Source organism: Hemicordylus capensis, chromosome 4 (genome assembly GCF_027244095.1).
Source record: "Hemicordylus capensis ecotype Gifberg chromosome 4, rHemCap1.1.pri, whole genome shotgun sequence".
Classification (NCBI taxonomy): domain Eukaryota; kingdom Metazoa; phylum Chordata; class Lepidosauria; order Squamata; family Cordylidae; genus Hemicordylus; species Hemicordylus capensis.
The window spans coordinates 271,090,103-271,116,460 of NC_069660.1; the positions used below are offsets into that span (position 1 = coordinate 271,090,103).

A 26,358-nucleotide genomic window follows, 5' to 3' on the forward strand; every position below is an offset into this window, starting at 1 on the left:
TGGAAAGTCTGGATGCCTTATTTGACTATCTTCTTTGGTTTTAAAAGTTCCCTCTTGGACAGCTACATTTGTTATTTTCTAAAGTAGGTCAAAGTCACTGAGAAGGAGTTACTGAAAAGTCAAAAAACGTATTTTATCCACTTCACTGATGATTTTTTAAATGGATGGCTACAATGACCTTGTTTCAGTGCCAGGCTGGGATAGGACTAGACGGCCCTAGGATACTTTTTAGGGTTTTCCTTAAAGCTGCTAGCAATGTAAAGCCATTATGAATCTCTTTTTTTTCTGATTCAGAGAGGAGTATTGCTATAGACTTTTGATGAACTGAATTATTTTGTATGTAGTATTTTGGTTCAGCACAGAATAAAGAATTCAAATTTGCATTTGCATCTCTTAGCAAAATATTAGCAACATTATTTTCCATTTTGGAAAATATTTTGTCTAGTTATGTTACCATAGGTCTTTGTTTGAAATTCTGGCTCAGTGGCAAAAGCACTAGGCAAAGCTCAATTCATAAAACGGTAACTAATCTAGCCAGACATACAATATTGACAAAGTTAAAGGTGTCTCCTCTAGTCTTGCCAATTTCCCCCAAATTGAATGCAGATGTGTTTAGGAGAAAACTGTTGACAATAGGAGAGATATTAAAATAAATGAAAAAGAAACCCCATCAAGTTCTTAACAATAATCTTTTTAATCCAGGTGATATAAATAATAGAAATTCATACCTTTTCAAATACAACTTCCAAGGGGAATTATAAAGCAAACTCCATTAATTACAATTACATCACAAAATATGCAAGTCACCTGTACAATGTTAAGAACTGTGCTGGTCTATGACTGTAATGAACTTACTACTACTACTACTACTGTTAAGAATGAAGTCATAATTTCTCACATCACTTTACTCTTATTGACAAGAGTGTCCGTTAGCTATTACATTAATTTCAAAATGAATAGCCTCTTGGAAACCAAACCATCTTATTTCTCACATATAACACAGAGAATGTTCTCCTTCTTCACAAGTGTGTATGAATGTATGGCTTTCACATACTGTTTTCTAAAAGAAATTGCTGGTCATATTAGTTATTTTAGACCAGATCCACACAACTTCCAGCCCACAAAGCTGGACACAGCACATCAGTCATGTATAGAACAACAAGACCTTGATAAGATTTTGTGCTTTTGCTGCCTGCATGAGGCTGGCAAGTAAAAGCAGGGTTGATAAATACATTGTAGGCTGCAGTTGACACTGGAGGGCTGCATTCACATTGGATCACAAGTTGTGCAGACTGGTTTCAGACATCATGTCAACAATCACAACTTACAAAACTTGGGAGACACAAAATGTTTTTCTATTTTATCAGCTTTGGTCATTTCATTTTTCACCAAAAATGAAAACAGAAGGTTCTGCCCATACATTATGTTCAATTCATGTACAGTATGTGTACAGTATACACATGTACAGATCTATTTGCATGTACAGTTTTTCATATATTTTGTTCAATGCACATGTAGTAGTGCACTTCCTATCTGTACCCATCGGAGAGAGCCTATTTAATTTATGACATGACAGTGACAGCTTCCATTTAAAAATGACAGCTTGTTTTAAGAACAGGAATAATGGTATATACATATACAATGGTATATACATATACAAGATGATGCTGGTGCTCCTTCCAACAATGCAGCAGGAGGACTCCAAGTTCTGCTCACTCAAGATTTCCTGTGACTCAGGGTGGATTTTTCATGATTACAACCACCCCATGATTACTTAAGTGATCCTGGGGAAAAACAACAACCCTGTGTAGTAATATGGCCCACGAAGAATTAAGAGATCAGAACTCCACTCCTTGGACTTTCTTTTGTTCTGCATTTCAGTTTCAGTTGTGTTCCCTACCCAACTAGCAATGAAGAAGCATGTGTGTTTGCCTGCATTAAGAAGGGTGTAAAAAGTCTGTTTCTTCTGAAATCATTATAACAGTGAGTAGACAGAGCATGGTCAGGTGCTTAAAGGGTTTAATAAAGAGGTAAATTAAAGTGATCTGAAAAAATATCTACCCATTTCTCTTTTAAAGCACTCATTATGGTCATAATCATGGTGGCTAATTTCCTCTCCTAGAATATTTGATGATGACAAAAGATGAAAACAGAGCCCTAGAAACGATGCTGTACACACTACAGTTAGCAGGCTCACCACCTAGGCTGTACTCAAGCCAAGGCTTCAAGCACCCCAGAGATGCACCACTTGCCCTATTTCTGTGTGCACAGCAACATGAGGCTTTTTCAGGGTTTCTGGCCAGAAAATTCTACCTAGCAACCAGTTTAAAAATCCCAGTTGCTTTCCCCAGTTGTTCTCTAATGCTGACTTAGTTCGTTTTCATGGTAACCAATTAAAAAGTTCCCCCTAATGGCCATTTTGGTCCATAAACCACTTTGGTGTGGCCATGTTCACACAACCATGCTAATGATCGTAACCTAATTAAACCTACATTTGAACGATTGTGTGATCCAGGCCTTAAATGAAGGAAGACTTTGTGGCCAGATAAGTTCAGCAGCCAAATCTTACCAGAAAGAAGACTCTGAGCCGGGTCTCATGATTGGTGAGACCTGGTTTGGTGAGCTGAGTGGGGAGGGAGCCCACATGATTGCCGGCTTCATGATGAAGCCGGCAGGGGCTGGGGGAGCGGGGGCCAATTGGCCACCGGAATCTCCAGCATGCCCTGCACGAGCATGCAGGGGATGCTGGTGAGACCCCCTGAGCCAGGAGGCGGTGTTTTGCCTCCTCTCCAGGGGTCTCCTTGTGAGCAGCCGCGGCATGGAGCCATGCCGTGGCTACTCACGGTTTTTAAAACCAGGTTTGCGGAGCGCTCGCTCCACAAACCTGGTTTTAAGGCAAGGGTATTTAGGCGGGTTACCCGCCTAGGAACCACCAGGCTCGCAGCTGAGCCCGGTGGTTCACACGATGGGGCGAAATCGGGCTAGCCTCTGCTAGCCCAATTTCGCCCCATCGTGTGAATAGCCTCTACCTCAGCACTGTGAATTTTAACTGGAGGGGGGGAAATTAAGGGCAAGAAAAATGGCCATATTATAGTTGGAAGTTATCTAACTTAGGGTTAAAGTTACATGCCTTGGTGATAGTATCTCTAGATATCAGTGTCAGGCCAATATCTATTTTATTCTGTGTATAGAATCTACAGTTAAGAGGTGTTTTAATTATTACTAATTTGGTCTCACATCTGTTTCTCATACTCTAACCCACCTATTAAAAGGGGGAACAGAGAATAAAACTGTAACACTTAAATTTGTGAATGTGTGAATACACACACTTAAGTGTTACACAGTTAGGGAGACAGGCTACTACAATCACTATCTCACATCCACATTTACTTACTGTAATAATAAGCAGTCTTGTTGAGAGTAATGGGGCAACTGTTGGACAGGCTAAAGGGAGGGGTATGTTGAAATTCAGTACATAGCCAGCCAGTGAGGAGTCTGCAGCATTGCTCAGACACTTTGCTGAAGGCGCATCAGTTTCAAACTAGTGATCGTCAGATGGGGAACAAACTGTGTGGCTGCAGCATCAGGAAGCCTCTGAGTATTTAGAGGTATTGGTAGGGCCCCGGAAGCCCTACAATTACTCCTTGTTGGGAGTCTAGGCTGTAATCAGTCCCTCCTGTTTATGTTCAGCTATTTTGCAAACTTCAATGGACTGTGCAACTTGTGGCATCTAGGAATATTTCAAAATTGCATTCTTTACACCTTTAAACAGACCATTCTGCTTTATGTCACAAGACACTGAATGACTTGCTTTAAGACTCATATGATCTCCAGGAATATCTAGGTCCAAGTTTTAGTGTGTTTGTTACCGTAACCACTGTACCACTCTTCCACAATGGGTGGTTCATGAAATACACCCTAGCTGGAACATTACAGCCTGGGGCACTGGCAAAATGAGTAAGCATCTGTGTATATTCTCATAACCAGTCCCCGTTTCCTGCTGTTTCTATTCCTCTTTTCCTGTGTTCCACTTTATGACATCACAAAATATTTTTATTGCATTTTTGAGGGGCCCAGTCTCAAAGATTTCCTCAGGCCTCCCGGTCCTGGCACTGCTTCTGCCTGATATTGAAGGAGCTCCATTCTGTAACCCCATAATATGGGATTGCTGGCTCTGGATCATTGGCTGTCCTTACTGCTGCTGCTGCATTCTTCATGAACCTGGTGTTATACCCTCAGTTTTTGCTGTATAAGTGGCTGAACCATTCGCTGCCTAAATAATTCCAATTATATTCTACTAAATGTGAACCAGATGTTTCTCTGACCCCCTTTTGCTCTCAAGTCAAGCTGCTTCTATAGCTTTTCATAGGCAGGCATTCAGGTGATCCACATATTTCCCAAGTTATCAGTTAATTCATTCCTGCTTCGGAACGTGCCTGAATGAAAATAAACTGTAAGTCGTACTTCAAGGGTCTAGTTCACTCAGTGGTGACTGATCCACTAAATCTCTCTCTGTTGCTTTAAGCTACTGCTTGCATGTCCTACAATTTGTTAAGAAAAGACAGCTGAAGAACATCTATATTGTTTTTCTTTCAGAACGATCAGCATGAGGGAATTAAACTGAAAGAAGAAAAGGAAAGCTAAGGAAAAAGGTATACAGCTTGAAAGGGAAAACCCTTCTGTCTCCTTGTAGCCAGGGAGAAGGGGGTGTGAAACAATATCCTATAGTAAAAAACAGATGGCACCCAATCAGTGTTTTCTGAGCAAAATGGGTGGAGTTCAGTGGAAGAGACCCTTGGAAAAGAGCTGCCCTTAGATCACAAACTGTAACATATAAAAGCTGCTTGCCGCTTCTAGCCAGCAGCTAGAAAGCTTGCAGAGTTCCCCCTCCCCCGCCTTCTCTTTGAAGGTTTGTAATAAAATACACTCCACTTTCAAAGGGTTCACACTAGAGCACAGAAAAGAGCTGTTTAACTTGGAAGGACAATATACTAGGCTTTGGTTCTGCACAAGAGGTAAGCTATTGAGCTTAGTCAGTTTGCTTTGCATGCATTTTTATTAATACACACATCCTATTGTCTTGGATTCAGTTTAGCAGTACAAGTAAGAGATTCTGTTTCCATGTCTTCTCATGTGCTTGCTTATCACTTTGCTTATGACTCTTTATCAGTGCAAAACCTATTCTTCTTAATGAGGAGGACTGATATATTTTGCAGAATATTGGGTGTTCTTTGCAGCCTCTCTAGCCATAATAAAATGACCAGTATGAATAAACTATGCTGTCTGCTGTTGTGCAATTTGTGTATAGTTGCTAAGCTACTTGAGACAATGTGGAGCTTTATTTGACTCTGGGAATATCATATTTGGGATTTTCTTGAATATATTAATCACCTTGTGGGAGTAGCTGGGGAGAAGCTAATTGGAGAGTCAAAGACATTCAGTTTGCTCCCAGTCACATTCTTGAACTCTTTTCTCTTGTCCACAGATCTTCTCTTTTTCTTCCTGGCTTAAAGCAGAGGTTTCTTCCCCCAGTTCCAAAATGATTATTTCAGCAGTCAGTGGTGCCCTCTTAATTTCTATTTTCTGTGAAACAAGTGCAGTAGAGTTGTCCAATTCCACTGACTTATTTCTGCCAACCAATAATTATACTGATATTGAAGTGGCCCTGAAAGCTCATCTGGATTCTGCAAGCCTCCCCAAAACCAGGAGGAAAAGATACATCTCGCAGAATGACATGATTGCGATTCTGGATTATCACAATCAAGTTAGAGGCAAGGTATTCCCACCTGCATCCAACATGGAATATATGGCAAGTATACAGCAATTTAATTCTATACCCATTTCTGAACTTCAGACATTCTGGGCTAGAAATGAAAGTATGCATTTGAGGCTTCATAGCTTAAACTATGATCTAACAAACAAACAAAAAAACCTAGCCAGGCCAATGGCTTTTGGAAGCACTGTAATAGTTTGTTTGCTGAGTAACCAATGGCCACTAGTGCACGCCCCCTTTCTAGCATAATTCTTTCCTCCTTATATGACTCTGGATTGTGGCAAAAGTTCTCATGCTGCTGTAACAGCTCTGCTTTGAAGAGTGCAGGTAATCTCTTGCATTTAATGCACTGCATGCATTAATAGCTAGAAACTGCTGCATAGAATAAAAATAATTTTTGGTTCAGTAAAGTATGCTCCTGTTGAAGTTTTGCATACATTTATAGAGTATCAAAAATACTTTGAACATTATAAATTTAAAAGTTGTTCTCAAGTATTTCTCTGATGAAGGTGGTGTCTTGCCAATACTCATCTCCTGATGACCTGGGCCCAACTGAACTTACAGATGTTCTTTGCCTGTTGTTCTTGCCTCCAACTTGTTTCCTTCCTCTGTCAGAATTGTAAGCTCCTTGGGGCCAGGGATCGGCCATTTTGTTCATATCACTATAAAGTGCCACACAATGTAGCACATTTGTGGAGCTATATTAATAAATACAAACATACAGAAACTGGTTTAGAAGTATTTCAGTCTTCCTGTCCATACTAAGTCTCAACTTAAGGTACCTATGCAAACTTCAAAGAATACTCAGAATGACCAGCAACTACAATACTGGAATCAATACATTTGGCATCACTGGTCAGAGTTTCAATGAGGATTATGGGTGGCTCCCATGTGTGTATAAATTACAGCACCAACAACTTGGTATTCATGCTACAATGCTCCAGTAGAATTTTTAAAAAATATTGTTCTTGTATCTTCTTCAAAACTCCAGCTATCAAGATGTAGGTTGTATCTATACTATGTTTTTTGTTGCCTTGGTGGAGTAACTGCATTGCAAACTTGAACTACTTTAAGCTATTATCCTCTCCTGCTGGGAAACCATGGGAGCTGTAGTTCTGTGAGAGAGACTACATAGATCCATAACAGAATTGGCAGGTTTTAGTAAACTACAGTTCCCAAGATTATTTGGGAAGATCTTGTGCCTGTTAACTCATGTACAGCTAGTTTGTGTGGTTTATGTTAGTTTTATAGTCCATGAACCTCAACCCAAACATGTATCAAAGTAGCCTATTGTCCATGAAAGCTCCTGCATGCACACTAATAGGACCTTGCCACAGCATTTTTGTGTGTTCACTTTTTTCAGAGAAGCTTCTCTCCTAATATACACTTAATTTACTTAGTACACCTACTATTATTTATATACCACTTTTCAACAAAGCCGTTTACATAGAAAAAGAACAATAAGCTGGTTCTCTGTCTCCAATGGGCTCATAGTCTAGAAAAAAAAAGCACAAGGGAGACACTAGTAACAGCCACTGAGGGGATGTTGAGCTGGGTTGAACAAGGTACCTATGCACCCCCTCCCCACTAAATATAAGAGAATCGCCACTTTGAAAGGTGCCTATTTGCCTAGTTAGCAAGGGACCAGTACACTGCATGATCTTGGTTACCATTTCACCCATCCTCTGCCCACCTGATGGCAGCTGTCTTAAGATCCTTGTATATGTCATATTATTTGTCTCCCACTCTTGATGGACCCAGAGCTGGAAATTGTGAATTTATATATGGATTCATGGTATTAAAGAACTGATAATATTAATGGAAACAAAATTGACCCCAGATGCAATGGTAGGATGCCACTGAGTACAGTTGCAGGGGAGTAACAGCAGGAGAGAGGGCATGCCCGCAACTCCTGCCTGTAGGCTGCCAGCGGCATCTGGTGGGCCACTGTGTGAAACAGGATGGTGGACTAGATGGGCCTTGGGCCTGATCCAGCAGAGCTATTCTTATGTTCAGTAGTGGAGGGGAAGAAGGGATCAAGGAAAACTGGAGCCTTTAAATAGTGAACTCCCCACAAAGCTGAACTCCACATGGAAAGTGACTTATTGATCTGAACACAGCAGAGGGGCAGGACAAGAAGGTGGTGCTGGTGGTGCAGCATGGAGGTACTCCAGCTCAGTAAAGCACATGCTTTTGCAGGCTTGATCCCTGGTCTCTCCAGATAGGGCTGGTGAAGACCCATGTCAAAACCAAAAATTGCTCATCTATCAGGAGCAATCTTGCTCTGGGCAAGTGCTTCACAAAGAGCATAATAGAATGTTATGCTCTTTGAATGCATGAGCCACCACCCTTGCCCAGTCATAGCACCACCAATGGGGCTGTGCTGTAGTTGCATGACATGACACCTACTACCAGTAGGCATCTCACTGCACAACTGGAGCCCTTACGATGGACCAAGATTCTCCTGCATCACAGCCCCATTGTTGGTGTTTACGCAGGTGGTGCTCAAGCCACCACATTCCCTTGTGCTCTGTATGAGCTAGTGAGTGCACGGAGATGGCTCCTCCTCCTCCCAAGTGCATAGGAAGTTCCCATTGGCAGTTGGACTATTGGTCTATCCAGCTTGGTCCTGACTACTCTGATCATGAGGAGTTCTCCAGGGTTTCAGGCAAGGATCTTTCCCAGCCTGGAGATGCAGAAGGTCCAAAGCTCAATCCTTAGCATGCAAAGTAGATGCTCTACCTCAAAGATGCCCAAAGTAGATGCTCTCAGTAGCTATGTCCCCATCCTCTTCTGTGTTGCTGTTAGCTCACCTATGTGACAGTAGTGGGGAGGAGCAGCAGCAGCTTGCTTGTGTCATCCATTCCCTCTGGGTGATAGTGTGGATTGGGTCCAGATTGGTCAAGGTGGTGAAGGTAATGAGTGGGCAGTGGCAACAGCAGGCATGAGTGGGAGGGCTATTAAGGTTGTCTTGCCAAAGAACCCCCCAGAGCTTGGAACTAGAGCTGCTGAGCAGGCATACCAATAGCCAAGTGCTTAGTCAAAGTATTCTAAAAATGAATTCCAGATTTCTCCCCCAAATGTTTGTTAAACTTGCTGCCTTTTGTAAGCAATCTGCTCCTTAGAAGCCAAATGTACCATTTCCACTCCCCTAGGTTTAGATTTCCTTTGCTTTCAAGCCTTTAGTACCAGACCCTTGGCAATAAGCACAGCTCACCGGAACCAAACTTGCTAAGAGCCAGCCAATGCCGCACTCTTGGAATATAGCCAGTACTAACTTTGTGAATTCCAAGGTACAAAAAGACCTCCTAGCGATCAATTTGCTTATTCACTCTGGCCAAACATTTCCCAGGACCCTATAGGATCATAACATGGGAATGAAGTGAGCTTCAGTCTGCATTCATTTTCAAAAATATGAACGAGCAAGAAGAAAAATGTAGCTTGCACAGAGCTATAAGGGATACATAAAATAACTTTTTGTTGTCCCAGTTTTAGGCAGACACAGACCTAATTATGATTTAGGGCAGGCATTCAAATGTCTCAGTTGAATTTTGAGCTTCACTTACACCTTAAGGAATCCAAATTTGGCATTTCCTTTTTCATTAAGGTAATCCAGAGGTATTGTGGTCTGAGATAAGATGCTAAGCTAGGACTTGACTATTCCCAGGTGCCAACTTGCCTTGGCACCTGAGAATTTAAGTGCATCCCTGAGCCACGTGATGGTATGACCAGGAGGAATGAGCGAGCAAGCAAGGTGGAGAGTCCACGCACCCAGTGGAGTGGTGGGCATGGGTGGGAGGTGAGCACTGAGTCTGCCTCTCCATGGAGCAGAGGGCAGTCTGCTGGCTCCTAAACTCTTGGTCTGGCTCCTTGTGCCAAAGAGAACATGTCAAGGCCTGTTCTAAGCAATTTAAATATTACTGCTGCACTGGAATGAACCACAGGGAAGTGACAATACACCACAAAGTTAACGTGTAAATTTGGCTTTAACTCTTGCTGTCCTACTGAACTATTTACCTCTGTGTACACCTTCTGAAGCACCCTCTTTTCTAAGGCTGGTATGAAATGCTTAGGAAAGAGGGTTTCATACACGGGAGGAGCGGCTGGGAACCCTTCCTTATATGCCCATATTCAGACTTGATGCATTGAAGTTTTATAGCCACAAAGTGCTTGTCTGATCTTAGAAATCATTGTGAAGTAGAGGAAAGGAGTTAACTTCCAAGGTATGTGGTATTCAAGTTACTTAGGGGTTTATAGGTTATGACTAGCTTCTTAAGCTGTGCCTGGAATGCTGTAGGAAGCCAATGCACACTCTGGAGCACCTGCCAGTAACGTGATCCTGCCAGTCTAACCCTCTGGAGATAAATTACTCTGTTCTACAGCAGCTACATATAAAATTTCATTTCATTGCAATTTTCAGTGAATACATTTTAATGCTACAAATACAATGGATAAGCAGAAATTCAGTTACCTACTGAGTAAAGAATTCACATAGTCCTGAAGGAGCCATTGTTCTGTTACACAAGAATAATGTTTATCTGAAAGTCACAGAAGCATCTTGGATGACCACAGAGTGCTAATGAGAAAGAAAGTCCATCAATATGACAAAATAGAAAGCGGATGGTGGTAGCTTCTTTTTGCCAGGAACGTAATTTGGACAGCTCTTTCGTAAAGAGCTTGCTTAATGGCTCTTTAAATCATATATATTTATATATAAACACTACTTCTGAACATTTCCTTGGAGAACTGAGGACATGCTGTTCTGTTTTTAGAACTGACACCCTTCCTTATCAGCAATATTAGCTTATTTTGAACAGCAAATTCAGAAGTAGGAAAAAAGAGAGTATGTCCCAAAGTTAGTTTCCATAACAGAATCATTCTAATGTCTTCAGTAGATGCTCTTGTAAATAACATGTAACAATCTTTCCCCCCTCTAACTAGGGCATCTGGCACTCCAGTGTCAAATGGTCTTGTGATTCACCATATGTGTGTTTTGGGACTGTGCTGTGTCACTGTGTTAACAGAACTAAGGGCACTTCAAAAGCAGCACTGTTCACTAAATGAATTGTAACAACATAGGGAAGTGGAAGAGGAAGAAATAAAACTACAGTGATTGGTAATTTCAGGGGGAAGACCTGAATAAAATGTTAAACTTCTCCAACTTGCTGAATACACAGAGGTTTCCAGTTTAACAGCCAGTCAGCACATCATGGGAGATAGCATTCTCATGGTGAATTCTCACAGCTGCACCTTAATTCTCACCACCTGGTCCATCATGTGTGTTTCCTTGCCTGTGATATACTGTATGTTGGGTTTTGTGATTATTTAGCAAAGTGCCAAGGAAGCTACCATTCCAGTTACAGAGTGTGGAGTTGAGTTTAGTTGTTGCAGCTATTTACAAGATCTCCATGTGTGTTATTTAGAGTCTAGGTTTCTCAGCTAGTTTTTTGGTGAAATATATTAGGATAGAAATGCCCTGATCCTATCTAAAGGCTACATAATTAATAGGTAGGGAGAGAGAGATGTCTCCATCTTCTCCCTAGGAAGAGGACTGACTCACTACAGGAGTACCTGAGGAGACAAACCAGGGGTCATAGAGTAGAGGCAAGCAGGGACAGGTAAGGAGACCCCCACTAACTACCTCTACTCCCAATGTCCCTAATGGCCATTAGGATAGCAGTCAGTGCAAAAGGTCGATGCACTGGAACTCCATCTCCAGCACTACAGACGTGGGGGTGGGTGGGCGGGCAAGAGAGGTGGTGGTGACTGGCAGAGGGCAAGTAAGGGGGAGGGAGCTACCCCAGTTGCCTGGTAATCTGCTGTCTGAGGTAATGCCTCATTATGAAACCTCCGCTGCTCTATGGTAAAGGTGGTGATCAATCATCAACAGTGCATTCCTTTAAAACATCTGCACATGGGACCAGGAAGACACTATTCCACAAGTTTTACAGTTCTAGAAATGATCACTAGAACTTAAAATGGCATTTCCCTTTATTAAGAGCACATGAACCACATTCACATGTTCAAAGAGGTTGCATTATAGGGAAGAAAAGGAATCCTTCATGTTTTTTTGAAAATGTCTTGACTTCAGTGATACTGGAAAATACTTTGCCTCCTTTGAGTTCAATGGAACCAACAGTCAGTACGAAGACGTTTTGCACTAATAAAACATGTAACAGTGTTGCTGTCATGTTCCATTGGCATCAGAAGCGTATACTATAGCATTCCAGAAGAGGGTGCCAGTAATTTTAAATCCAAATAATAAACATAAATGTAAGTGACTTAATAGTTTGGATAAAAACCAAGATGCAGTCTTGGAAGCAAGAATGAAATTCATAACATCTCAAGTTGTATTCATGATATATTGTTTCTCAATGAGTGTTTACAGAAGACCCATTAAAACCTTTTCAAGCAATTTTTAAATTCAGTTGTATCATGCTTCCACAGTTTAGAACAAAAATTAAAAATTTTATATTTAAACCAGCCAATTCAGACATTTGTAATTAAACCAATAGAAAAGCTTGATGAATATATTAACAAAGCAGCAAAATAATTAAAAATAATCACCCTCAATCAAAAAGCTTGAGGGAATACGAATGTCTTTACAGGTTTTCTTAAAGAAAGAAGGATCTGGACCTAGCAGACTTCCATTGGAAGGGAGCATCCTTAAGCATAGCACACACTCAGAGAAAGCGCCAGTCTAAATAGTCCAGCAGTATATGTGGCGCAGCGGAGAAATGCTTGACTAACAAGCAGAAGGTTGCTGGTTCGAATCCCTGCTGGTATGTTTCCCAGACTATGGGAAACACCTATATCGAGCAGCAGTAATACAGGACGATGCTGAAAGGCATCATCTCATACTGCACTGGAGGAGGCAATGGTAAACCCCTTCTGTATTCTACCCAAAGAAAACCACAGGGCTCTGTGGGCACCAGGAGTTTAATTCGACTTGATGGCACACTTTACTTTGGGCAACCTTAGATCTCCAGCCCTAGCCAGAATGTATTTGTGGCTGGGAATGATAGGAGGTGTGGTTCAACAGCTGGAAAGCCAGGGTTGACTATCCCTGATGCAACCTAGTCTCCAACACCATTTGTTGCACTGTAAAAGTAAAGTTGTGCTATTGAGTTGGTGTTAACTCCTGGTGACCACAAAGCCATGTGGTTTTCTTTGGTAGAATACAGGAGGGGTTTGCCATTGCCATCTCCCATGCAGTATGATATGTTGCCTTTCAACATCTTCCTATATAGGTGTCTGGGAAACATACCAGTGGGGATTCAAACCGGCAACCTCTTGCTCCCTCGGCAAGTTACTTCCCTGCTGAGCCATTAGGTGGCTTCTTGTTGGACTGTACGCTTGGACAAAAAGCTGCAGTTCACCTAGCAATGATTGTATCCTTATCTTTCTCTGTGCTTCTTGGCATTTAACTAGACTCTTAATGGAACTTTAATTTAGCTGTAACATTTTCATGCTTTATTATAGACTATTTCTTGCAAATGACACTGGCTCTCTCAAAATTCTTTGAAAGCAATCTAATTTTATAGCCCCCAATACTCACATGTATGCCACATGTAGTAGTTAGGAACACATTGTTCTTGCCGACAAAATATGCAGTGCTGAAAGGTCATAAAACAGAATTGTATTCCAAGACCTCCAGAAAAGGGCAGGCTTCTCAGTAAACCCCAACAGCATGTCTGTGTCAGACCAGTCTGGTAGTCAGTTGTCTTTCCACAGAGACATTTGGACTGTAAGTGAAAATGCACACAATGAAGATTGAGGCTGTTGCCATTCGCCTTTTTAACCTGCCAGTGCTGCACCATGACTGGAAGTAGGGTTGGCTGATGGCCCTTACCCCACAGTTACTACTGCTGTTGTGCTGGGTCTTCCATCACAGCTCCCCTGCTAACTGGGCAAAGAGGCACCTTTTACCATGGTGATTCTCTTTATTTAGCAGGGGGAGAGTAACTGGCCCTATCCACCTCCAATACCTCCAGTGACTGTTGCTGGTGTCTATCTTGTGGGGTTTTTTAGAATGTGAGCCCTTTGGGGACAGGGAGCCATCTTATTTATTTATTTTTATTTATTATTTCTCTATGTAAATCGCCCTGAGCCATTTTTTGAAGGGTGGTATAGAAATTGAATTATTATTAATAATAATATATGGCAAAGTTGTGTCCTTCCGCTGCATAACAAGACAGTGAGGTCTTTCACACAACTTTGCCAGGGAGGGTGGGCAGGGTGTGGGGAAGGCAGGAGCTCACCAGCAGACATATGGCTGCCATCCTCCCCTCATGAGCGGTGGCGCAGTGAAGGGAAATGGAGGGAGCAGGAGGACTTTCTCCTCATGCCTCCTAGGATGCCCTAGAGCACAAGCCCCGCCTCGCTCGTGCTAAAACTTGTGCTGGCTTGCTTGCTGGAAATGGCAGTGGCCCAGGAGAAAGCCATCTAACCCCGCGGTGATTGCCCAGACGATTGCTGGCTGGGGGCGATGGAACAACTGGGTTGCTTAACCTTGACTAAATGCCGAATTAAGAAGTGGAGCTTGGCGCGGGGGAGTGACCTCGCTTCCGGTGCTTCACACCCGCAGCCTAACCCAGGCTAGGCTGCCCTAGGTTAGGCTGTACATATAAATACCCCTAATGGGTCTTTATGACTAACAGGAGCTATGGGGGTGAGGGTAAACCTGAATCAGCGGTAATTGTACGAGAAGAAAGAGTGGCTTGATATCTGGCTGATTGATTGATTGTTTAATCTCTATATCACCTTTACTAAAAATCCACCCCAAGGTGGATTGGCTTGCGCTCTCCTTGCTTCTTGGTTGGCTTATTATCATGCAAATCAAGTGTTGTCATGGGCAACTGTAACAACAATATTGTCTACACAGACTGGCAGGGACTCAGTATTGGCTACACAGACTAGCAGTGACTTCTCCAAGGTTGCAGGCAGGAATCTCTCTCAGGCCTAACTTGGAGATGCCAGAGAGGAAACTTGGACCCTAGATGCTCTTGCCAGAGTGGCTCCATCCCCTAAGAGACTCCCGCCTGCGACCTTGGAGAAGTCGCTGCCAGTCTGTGTAGACAATGTTTTGCTGGGTGGACCAATGGTCTGACTCGGTAGAAGGCAGCTTCCTATGTTCCTAACCTTTGGGGTTTTTCCATCAGCTGCTATTACTGTTACTACAATGAATATTTATATGCCACTTTTCAGCAAAAGTTCTCCAACCTGTTTACATAGCAAACTAAATAATAAATGATAGCTCCCTGTCCCACAAGGGCTTGCAGTATGAAAAGACAGACATCAGCAACAGGAGAGCTGGTCTTGTGGTAGCAAGCATGACTTGTCCCCATAGCTAAGCAGGGTCTGCCCTGGTTGCATATGAATGGGAGACTAGAAGTGGGAGCACTGCAAGATATTCCCCTCAGGGGATGGAGCCGCTTGGAGAAGCCAGGGAGGGAAATTGAAACCTTCTACTCAATTTCCCTCCCTGGCTTCTCCAAGATAGGGCTGAGAGAAATTCCTGCCTGCAGCCTTGGAGAAGCCACTGCCAGTCTGTGAAGACAATACTGAGCTAGATAGACCAATGGTCTGACTCAGTATTTGGCTGCTTCCTATGTTCCTAACATACACTGGAGGGATGCTGTGCTGGGGTTGGATAGGGACAGTTGCTTTCCCCCTGCTAGATATGAGAATCTTCACTTTAAAAAGTGAATCTATGCTCGGTCAACTGTTTCTTAACAGCAAAGAAGATGGTGGGACAGGATAAGGAGAAAATGTGTGTGAATGGAAAATAAAAATATATGCATAGTCAAGGCTTTTTGGATGTTTTCACTGCAACAGTAGCCATTGCCAAAGAGAGCTTACTGTTCAGTATAAAAAGTCTCTTCAGTGGAGGGAAGTGCTGTAGCAGGCACAGCAAATGAAGCTTTTGATGGCTGCACAGTTTTTCTTATGCAGCCATGGACCCAGTCCATGGGTTCATGGAGAAGTCTCAGGCTTCTCCCAACATCCCATCTCTCCAATTGTGATTTGAAAACATAAGTATGAAAGCAGCCAGAAATTGACTGAAGACCTATATTTTCATAATATTAGAACTAGCAGTTGCAGATATAATAGACATATCTTACAAAAACGCAAGGATTTTCTCTTCAGGTCATGTGCCTTCTACTCCCAAGACCATTCTGACATTACAAAGATGCAGCTGTTTGGTCATTTGTGGCATGCATCTCTACTTGCACTTTCAATGTGCAGAAAGGGAAATGCAACCAGGGGCAGATTAACCTTTTTTGCCACACTTAAAAACTAAACAAAAATAGTTGCTGTGCGGCGGCAGCAGTAGTACTGTGGGGAGGGGGGCAGAGGAAAGTTCCCACCCCTTTACTTCAGTTTTTTAAAAAGCCACGGCAGCGGTGGCAGTAGCTGCTGTGGGGAGGCAGCGACCCGGTGAGTGGAAAGTTCCCCCTTTTGCCCCCTACAAGAGGCCTTGATATAGACTGCAGCCCATTTCCGGCTTTCCTTCCAAGCCAGTCTATAGCAGAGCCTCAGCCCGAGTGCATTCACTTGGGAGGAGGAAAAAGCTGAGCTCACTGCAGTCAGTGGTGGGCTTTTAGAGGTTAAAAAGGGGGCCGCTCTCCCCTCCTCACCCCCCCCCTTCCTACAGCCAACCGCCAGCACTGTGCCCCATCAGCAGCGGCAATCTTTTAGGGGGCAAAAGGGGGAACTTTTCCTTCGCCCAGTTGCCCCCCTCCCCGCAACAGATACTGCCACCCTGGCTTTAAAAAAAATTGAAGTAAAGAACAGGGGACTTTCCTCTTGCCCCCTGCCACTGCCAGAGACGGAGAGGCAGTGCAAAATTTCAGGAGCCGCGCCTCAAATTTTGCCGCTGTAGGCAGATGTCTCCTCTGCAATAATCCACCACTGAATGCAACATCAGAAGCAGCTCTTGCTAGTCAATAAATATACCAAGATCAGAGTCAGGTTCCTATCTTCATTTTAGCCAGATTCTCACATTTGTGAAAATGATTGCCTACAATATGCATGTAGACATCAAGAATGCATAACTGCATAATCTACTCCTTCTTGATTATTATTTTACATTTATAATCCACATGGTGTTTCTCTTTGCAACACTTGGCCCCAGACTGGGCTAAAGTTATTATTGAAAATTTTAAAAAATACAATACCCCTAACCCCCTGTTTCCCATTGGTTATAATGTCTTGTCAACTGCGAATTTGCCAACCACGAGGTTTTCCAGGAATGGAACCCTCGTGGTTGGCAAGGGACGACTGTAGTTTGATTGAATGGGCTTAAACAGGCCTTATATTGGATTATGGCCTTCAGATTAGTTTGTAACTAAGTGCTAGGGTTTGCTATTGCCTTGATCAGTTGTACATCCTAAATAGTGCTGGAGTTCCTCATTTCTCCCCAACCAAGAATAATGTATTGGTATTTCTCACAAGTGCAGTAGGTTGCTGCTCTTTGCACAGATTGGCAAAGGAACCTGAGGTTAACTGCATGAGATGTTATCCCTGCTCTGAGGCTTCTTAGACCTACAATCGACACATAGTAATGCCCAACACAGTGCAGTCTGTGTACAGTATACACACATACAGATCTGTATAGGAACATAGGAAGCTGCCTTTTACCGAGTCAGACCATTAGCTGAGTATTGTCTACACTGACTGGTAGCAACTCTCCAAGAGTACAGGCAGGAATCTCTCCCAGCCCAACCCTGCATGCCAGGGAGTGAACCTGGGACTTCCTGCATGCAAGCAAAGCAGATGCTCTTCCACTGAGCTGCTGTATGGCCCCATCCCCTAAAGGGATGCATGTACAGTTATTCACAAGTTATGTTCAATGTATACACAGTAGTACCCTTCCTATTATTAGCTTGCCTTTGATGCGGACTATACTCAGGTTCACTTTTTCAATGAACATAAATACAATTCAAACAAATATGTACAGATACTTGTACACATGTACAATATAATGTACATATAATTAATATACATATTATGTATGTATATACATATAATGTATGTAATGTATTACATTACATTACATATAATGTAATATATACATTACATACAATGTAATATATACATTACATATAATGTAATGTAATACATGTACAATATAATGTAACTTAGGTCTCTACATAATTTTTCTTCTTTAAAAAAAACCCTTGAGGATCCAGATCTGTATAGATCATAATTGGTAGCTGTTTAGATAATTGCTTGGTTCTAATTTGTTTTCAGAAGATATTTAATTTATTCTTTGGGGTGACAATATCAAAATACAAGTGTTAAAAAAACCCACTTGCTTTGCACAGATATTTTAAATTTTACTGCTCCAACTCAGCACTTTAACATAGACATAAATGATTACATGGTTTAACATAAACCAGTAAATTCCCTGCACTCCCTAGAAATGGTGACATGTTTGGATGTGTCATGTTACATCAAGTGATAAAGATATCCCAGAGCTCACTTATGAGCTCAACACCTATAATGCACACTTCATATTTCCCCAGCCATAAGATCTTGCCCATGCTTTTTAGGTCTATGTGTATGGAGTTTTGTGTCTTGGAATTGGGTTATTGGGCTGAAATGAAAGGACACCTTGTGCATATGTACGTGTGTGAATGTATGTATACAGCTGGTCAGGCACAAATATTAGCAGCTTGGACTTCTGCCTTTGCCTGATCAGCAGAACAGTAGTTTCTGCTTGCTGTATTTTGGGCTCCAGTTCTCAGCAATCAAAATCTTCTTCTTCTAGCTCAAGCTGCAAAACCCAGGGACCGTCCATCCTCACCAGTTCTAAATTTGGGTTATTGCTGCCCATGAACCAGGCCTGGTCCTGACAGTAGAGAATTGTTTGCACAAGTAATGCTGTCTGTGTCTGTCTCTCTTTGAAGTCTCCCCCGCCCCCGACACAGCGTAACTTCACCCATTGAGTGCTTCTGGCAAATTATTTTCAAGGAGAGTATAAAACCTTTTCTTAAATGTTTTCCATGTACAGTGAACCTTTTTTGTTTTCAGATCTTGGTAAAATGGTCAATTTTATATCTATGGCCAATATCCAGACTATAGAAGCACTAGCACTACGTGTGACGTGGCTGTGTTCCCGATGAGTTTCTTATCTACTCAGCACCAGTACTCACAGGAGGTGGGGTGAATTTCAACAACCTCCCCTTGTCTTGAAAGCATTCTTTGCCACACACACAAAAATGTGTCCCTGTGGGCTCTATGACCCCCAGGGACATATTTTTGTGTTGCACAGAACACTTCGGAGGGGAAAGGGAGGTCATTGAAATTCTCCATGAAACTGATTGCCAGGAAATTCAAGACCAAAAAAAGGAAGTTCTTTTTCACACAGTGCATAACTGATCTATGAAATTCTCGGCCACAGAATGTGGTGATGGCCAGCAGATTAGATGACTTTAAAAGGGGCTTATACAAATTCATAGAAGAATATACATTAATCTGTATATTAATGGCTACTAGTCTTGATGGCTATAGGCTACCTCCAAGATCTTGCCTTTAGGTTTCCCAGAGGCATCTGGTGGACCACCATGGGAAACAGGATGCTGGACTAGATAGGCTTTGGGTCTGATCCAGCCAGGATATTCTTATGTCCCTCCCATGCCCAGTCATAGGAACATAGGAAGCTGCCTTACACTGTCAGACCAATGGTCCACCTAGTTCAGTATTGTCTATACAGACTGGCCACGGCTTCTCTAAGGTTGCCGTCAGGAGCCTCTCTCAGCCCTATCACATAGTACTGACACTTTCTTAGTCTGGATGTCAGTCACTAGGTGAGGTAGCCCTGGCTTCATAATTTAGTTTGTTTAGGACATTGATGGGATGGAGATTTAATGACAGTAGTAGCATTTGCACTTCCCTTGAGGAGCTTATGAGAATAAATATGAAGCTTGGAGCTAGTGTGATGTAAGTGCTAGAATGAAAGAGAAGAAGGATGTGGAAAATTCAGTTTAAAATCTTGGTTCAGGTATGAACTTGTTGGCTGGCCTTGGGCAATTCACTGTCTCTCAGCCAGTTGGGTTGGGAAATGCTTGATTAATGAGCAGAAGGTTGCCGGTTTGAATCCCCGCTGGCACTATATCGGGCAGCAGTGATTTAGGAAGATGCTGAAAGGCATCATCTTATACTGCATGGGAGGAGGCAATGGTAAACCCCTCCAATATTCTACCAAAGACAACCACAGGGCTCTCTGGTCACCAGGAGTCGAAATCAACTGGAAGGCACACTTTACCTTTAATTTACAGCCTAATATACCTCAATCTTTGTTGTGAGGCTGTATTAGAACTTAGAGAAGCAATGGGAAACAAATGCAGTAAATTATCAATCTAAGTCATTGGATTCATTAGTCATGTCTGAGCAATCCATCATACTTGGAGGACCAAACTTGGCAGGTGAAGAACTGTCACACCCCATGCAGCTGTCTTCTGTTCTTTTCATGCTTAATTCCATATAGTAGTATTATTTAAGATTATTTACATGCTGCTTCTCAACAAACAAACAAACAAAAAACCCTCCCAAGTGATCCACCTAGAAAAAAGAGCAAGTTTGTATAGTTACTTATCAACCTCCCCCCACCCCTGCTGTCAGTATTCAATAAAGAATTTGTATTTTGCCAGGTATGGGATGAAAACCTAGCCAAGTCTGCAGAAGCATGGGCAGCTGCCTGCATTTGGGACCATGGCCCTTCTTACTTATTGAGATTCCTGGGACAAAATCTTTCTGTAAGAACTGGAAGGTAGGCAGAGAACTTGTAAAATATTTTCATTGAATGAAGTTCTAAGATTGCCCTGGTACACACATTCCTTGAGGGCAGAGACACCTCCCAGTATGAACATGATGCTCCTCCCAACAACATCTCTTCACTTAAGTGATGAGTCCATTTCACACATGCAATGCCAAGAGCATCCCTTTCTGGTTAAATAAACAGAGAAGCCTGTTGGGAGCACATGCTGGGCTCTGAATCATCACAGTGAACTGACACAATACAGTGACAGTTGGTGTCTTGGTCAAGATTCCTGCTGCATTGGTCCAAGAGAACAAGAAATACAAAACAGACACAGATCTCTCTCTCATGGTTTATCTTCAGTTAATGTAAATGTGTCTGTTAGTGAATGCAAGCTTTCAAATTGCACAGTGCTGTTTTTCAAGAGGAACAGAGAGAGATCTACTGTAGATATAGAACATACGGCCTATTTACAATAATGTCACATTCAATGGAAAATGTATTTCATTCAGATCTTCATAGGTATGGTTCATAAAACGGTCAGTTTCTCAAGCCATCATGATCAGAGAAATAGCTGTGCCAGTCCCTCTGAAGTGCCCGGTTCATTCTGGTGTCTGCCCGAATCACCATCAGCGTTGTTTTGAGGCTATGTTGCAACTTTGAGGAAGGATGGGATACAAATGCAGTAAATTATCTATTTAATTCCAGCTTTCATTTCCATTGTGTTTGGATGGAAATGACACTTTCAGTATGAACATGAAGCTCCTCTCAACAAAGCCATCCCCTTTCACTTAGTGATGAGTCAACTTCACACAGGCAATAGCACAGACCATCCCTTCCTGTTCAGTAAACAGAAAAGCCTGTTTAGAACACATGCTAGACCAGGGCCACACAATGTTGGCCCTTCTGCAGATGCTAGATGACAGCTCCCATAATATCTGACTAGTGGCTGGTGAGGATGGGAGTTGTAGTCCAAAAGCAGCTGGGTGGCCAAAATTGTGAAGCCCTGTGCTAAGCTCTCGATCATCACAGTGGTTTGATGCAAGACAGTGACAGTTCCTATTTTGGTAAAGGTTCTTGCTGTATCGGTCCAAGAGATCATCACAGTCTTGGGCCAACATGGCAATTGTATTGGCCCAATACAATTGGAACAATTATAGCTCCATTACAGATGAACAAAGGAAGTTGCCTTATACTGAAGGCAGCTTTTATAATATCTGAACAGAGGAAGTTGCCTTATATACTAAATCAGATCATTAGTCCATGTAGTTCAGTGTATTGAGCTTGGGACCTTCTGTGTGCAAAGTATGTGCACTTCCACTAAGCTACAACTCTATCCCCAGCATGGCTCCATTCCAAGGCACCTATCACGCTTGGAGGCCCAAATGTAGCAAACATGACTACAACTGTCTACGTGATTACAACAACCGGATCAGGGGGGAAATTCTGGTGCTGCCACATTCCATAAAGCAACCATGTATTGTTTCTCATGCTGAATTCAATATGTTTGATAATTCTGACTGTTTCTCTTCTCAGCGTTCACTAATAAAGTTAGTGACTGATATACAATGTAGGGTAATATGGGCTATTCAGCACCAACTGTTGTGGGAAATGGTTGTTCCACTCCGACCTAAAATGAAGCAACTACAGCTTTCCCCCTCTGAGACCCCTTTAATGCATAAGTATAATAAATCATAAAACAAATGTTAAAAGCAGCAAACATTTTGATGTCACACATCAGCTTCAGTGCTCTACAGTAGTGGCTGAAACATGCTCTTAAATACAATATCTCAACATGATGGCTCAGCAAAACTGACAATAATTAGCCAGTCCTGTTACAGTGTCAACCAGTCTTGTTACACACACACCCCATGTCTCATAAGCATTATCGAGGTAGATCCTTGATAAAAAGATAGAAGGAACATCTGGCAGATGGGCAGTGCATGTTACAGAACAACACCAAGGTAGAGTAGTGAAAGATATTCACCTTGCTTGTGGAGGCAGATGGGAGGAACCAAAAAAATCATGGAAGCTATGTATATAGAACAGCTGCGTCCCACCATAAACGTTAAAGAAGAAATGAGGGATGCGATGAAATTCATTGGCTATTGAGTGAGAGTGTGAATTTTTACTCTTTCCCTCCCATTATTACTCTCCCTTCCTATTGTGTGAGGATAGGAATTTTTACACTCTCTATACTCTCCCTCTGCTTATGGGGCATTGTGGGGTGGGGTTTGTAATAGGACTGGTTGACAATGTACAGGATTGACTAATTACTGTCAATTTTGCTGAGTCATGACACTGTGTTCTTGTATTTAAGAGCACTTTTCAGCCACTACTGCATTGCACCTAAGCTGATGTGTGACATTGAAACGTTTGCTACTTTTAGCATCTGTTTTATTTTTTATTTTACTTGTGCATCAAAGAAGTCTTGCGGCAAAGCTTGTGTCCCTCTGGAGGATGCATATTTCATCACCATTATACTGTCTTATGTAACTACAGTTGTGTGACACTGCTTCCATTATTATCTGTGATTCCACATTCCAGTAGTTTTAAGTCGGAGTGGAACAGCCCTGTTCTGCCACACTGTGGGCAGGGTTTTTAGACAGCCCGCAGAAGCGTGTGCTGTGCTGAATTGCCTGCATTACCCTGTCATAAGTGTCAGCCTGTATTCTTTATGAGTAAACGATTCACATCTTAATATGTGTCTTGTGTACATTAGTAATGTTGAACATTTAAAAATGTTCCCCTTTTCCTGAATTTAATTATTCCTAGGTACCGATCCATCCTGCAGCTGGTAAAGCCATGGTATGATGAAGTGAAAGACTATGCTTTCCCTTATCCTCAGGACTGCAATCCAAGATGCCCTATGAGATGCTTTGGGCCCATGTGTACACATTACACACAGGTAATATGAGTTCAAATTTTCCCGTATTATGCTTTCGTTCAAATGCTCAGCTCTTCATTCTAGACGTGTTGCTTTTCACTTTGGACTTTAACAAGAGAACATTACAATTTCTGCAGATGGTTTGGGCCACTTCCAATCGAATAGGCTGTGCAATCCACACATGCCACAACATGAATGTCTGGGGATCCGTTTGGCAACGGGCTATTTACTTGGTATGCAACTATGCCCCAAAGTAAGTAGCTCTCTTTTCATTCCAATTATCAATGCATTCATTATGCCATCACACAGGCCATATGACTGGGAGGTCTCATTCTTCCTTAATCCTAGTTTTCTAACTGTGGCCACTATTGCTGGTGCCCCTGTTCAGATTATCTGGTGCCACTGCCATATACATTTACCAATACCACTGATGGTGTGTTTGCTTCACTGTTTGCATACACATTTTTTCAGGAGTAAATTTGTGAAACAACAGTAAGGTTACACCGAACATATGAAGCTGTTTTATATCAGGCCACACTATAGCTCTATCCAGCTCATTCGTCTGTCTGGTTTATTCTGAGGGTACATCTTATAAAATTGTTCATCATGCCTGAAAAATTATTAATTTTTAAAAATCTGGGATCAAAGCAGAGTGCTGGTCTTGTGGTCGCAAGCATGAATTGTCCTCTTGGTTCAGCACATTCTGCCATGAATTGTATTTGAATGGGAGACTACAGGAGAACATCCGTATTCGCGAACTCACCACCCATGGTTTCACGTCTCTGTGGTCAGGCAATTTACACCCAACCTCAGCATACTAGGAACAAAATAGGCAAAAGGGGGTTAATTCTGCATATCCATGGGTCGGAGGCAGCTGGAAATGACTGCGGAGGTAATTTCTGGGCACCATTTTGTGAAACAACCATTTTGTGGCTCGTTTACTTGAAACCCCCCACAGATAATCATGGGAAAAGCTAAAAAATGAATGGTTTCTGACTTGGGGGGGCACTGTTGAATCGCTGGAGGCCTGCAGAACATGGTAGGGCACTTTATTTTGCCATTTCAACCCCCTTTTTGGTGTGGGGTTGTTGTTGTTGTTTTGCAATTTCCAGGCCTCCAGGAAACCCTAACCCCTGTTATTCCATTGTCCCAATGACTCAGTATTCGTGGTTTCTGCATCTGCTGTAATTGTAGAGAACAGAACCCCCGTGAATATTGAGGTTCTCTTGTACATGTGTGACCACTGTAAGATATTCTCCTTAGGGGATGGGGCTGCTCTGGGAAGAGCACCTGCATGCATGCATGCATGCAAAAAGTTCCAAGTTTCTTTCCTTGGCATCTCCAAGATAGGGCTGAGAGAGACTCCTACCTACAACCTTGGAGAAGCCGCTGCCAGTCTGTATAGACAGTACTGAGCTAGATGGACCAATGGTTTGACTCAGTATAAGGCAGATTCCCATGTTTCATGTGCTCTACAACTGAGCTATGTCCAGGAGGGCCATGCATGCATCCATCCATCTATATCACAAACATTGAATGTGTGGTGGTTGGGAAAGCGGGGCTGTGCCCATTGACCCTGACGTTGCTACAACTGCTGGCAGACCTGCTCTGTGCATTTAGCAGCAAGTTTTAAAGGGATACTATGCAGGTACAGCTGTATACATTTAGGTTTCCTATACAACTGGAAATGCTGCACAACTACCTTGTACTATATGTGCACAAGAACCCATTTCAGACTCTGTGCTGAATGCACACAAGTGCAAAGCCAGCAGATGTGGAGTTTGTGTGTGGTAAACATCAGCATAGCACAATACAATTTAGTATACCGGTACCAACCTGAGTGAGGCGTAATTTAAGAGGCACCTTTCAAATTTCTGTGAATAAGATTCTCAGCAAGCTTTCAAGGCTCACACTTAGATATACCCATTACTAGATAGCAAAAATATGCATATGTTAAGAAAATGTTGTTTGTTTTCTTTATACCTCATAGATATAAATATTCATTTTGATATAGATATTCATAAATATTCATTTTGATAAATTTTATTGCAAGGGGGAAAGCTTGTGAAGAGCTTTAAAGCCTACTATCAACACTTTAAAACTTACTTGTACTCTCCTGAAGTGACACCAATATCCCCATACATACTTTTAAGCCTATCTTACAGCTATAATGGTTAGAACTTTGCTGCTATTGAAAATGAATTTAGCATCTGATGGTGCCTAATTTCATACCCAATACCAAATTGGGACATAAGTTTTGGGTGGTATAAAATATGTTAAATAAAATAAATATTACAATAAATTATGTGCTTTTCTTGTGCTGTATTGCAGAATAGATGCAGTCTCAGGCATAACAAGTGGAGGGGGGAGCGGAATCTTATTCATCTGATAAAGTTATTCTAAGTACTAAACATAGCATTACTTTTTTTTGTTTTGTTCTTAGGGGGAACTGGATTGGAGAAGCGCCTTATAAAGTAGGAGTGCCCTGTTCAGCTTGTCCCCCCAGTTATGGAGGATCTTGCACTGACAATCTTTGCTTTCCAGGGGTGACATCAAACTACTTATATTGGTTTAAGTAAGGTGCTGCAAAAACCTAATAACTGTTCTACTCAAGTGATTATGTAACAAAATATTGTATATTGACTTTTGCACATATTGTATGTATGTATATATATATATTGTAATAATAATAACTTTTGTGTAGCAGTTTGAAATTGTAATAATAATATTACTTTGTACAGTAGCAGCGGCAGCTGATACAGGTAGAGCCAGGGATGGGGGAACCAGCCGCAGGTACCACATGTCTGCCCTCTTCTCACTATCCTCACAGCCCGCTTGACTCCCTATATCCTTTATGCCTTGTACTGCTATGGCATTCACCCCAGGCTTGTGGGCTGCTCATTCATTAGGTTACTCAGCCTGGTGAATGAGCAA

General features: G+C 42.1%; 1 protein-coding gene across 2 annotated transcripts; it reads left to right on the top strand.

The window, feature by feature from the left end:
- Positions 1-4,609: 4,609 nt before the first annotated feature.
- On the top strand, positions 4,610-26,260 carry PI15 (peptidase inhibitor 15). 2 transcript variants are annotated; one of them, XM_053242861.1, is made up of 6 exons: positions 4,610-4,652; positions 5,486-5,809; positions 20,431-20,549; positions 23,313-23,445; positions 23,562-23,677; positions 25,868-26,260. In XM_053242861.1, exons 2-6 carry the CDS (start codon positions 5,540-5,542, stop codon positions 26,001-26,003), a joined length of 774 nt encoding a protein of 257 aa, XP_053098836.1. In that variant the 5' UTR covers positions 4,610-4,652; positions 5,486-5,539; the 3' UTR covers positions 26,004-26,260. The 2 variants fall into 2 exon arrangements, with proteins under 2 accessions (XP_053098836.1, XP_053098835.1); XM_053242860.1 differs by lacking the exon at positions 4,610-4,652 and adding an exon at positions 4,761-5,015.
- The last annotated feature ends 98 nt before the right edge of the window (positions 26,261-26,358 follow it).

Bases quoted from the DNA above. Each gene is read 5' to 3' on its own strand.
- PI15 (XM_053242861.1), top strand. From the start codon at position 5,540: ATGATTATTTCAGCAGTCAGTGGTGCCCTCTTAATTTCTATTTTCTGT. The intron at 20,550-23,312 runs GTAGGCAGAGAA...AATTATTCCTAG, and splicing joins CTTTCTGTAAGAACTGGAAG to GTACCGATCCATCCTGCAGC. The intron at 23,678-25,867 runs GTAAGTAGCTCT...TTTTGTTCTTAG, and splicing joins GTATGCAACTATGCCCCAAA to GGGGAACTGGATTGGAGAAG.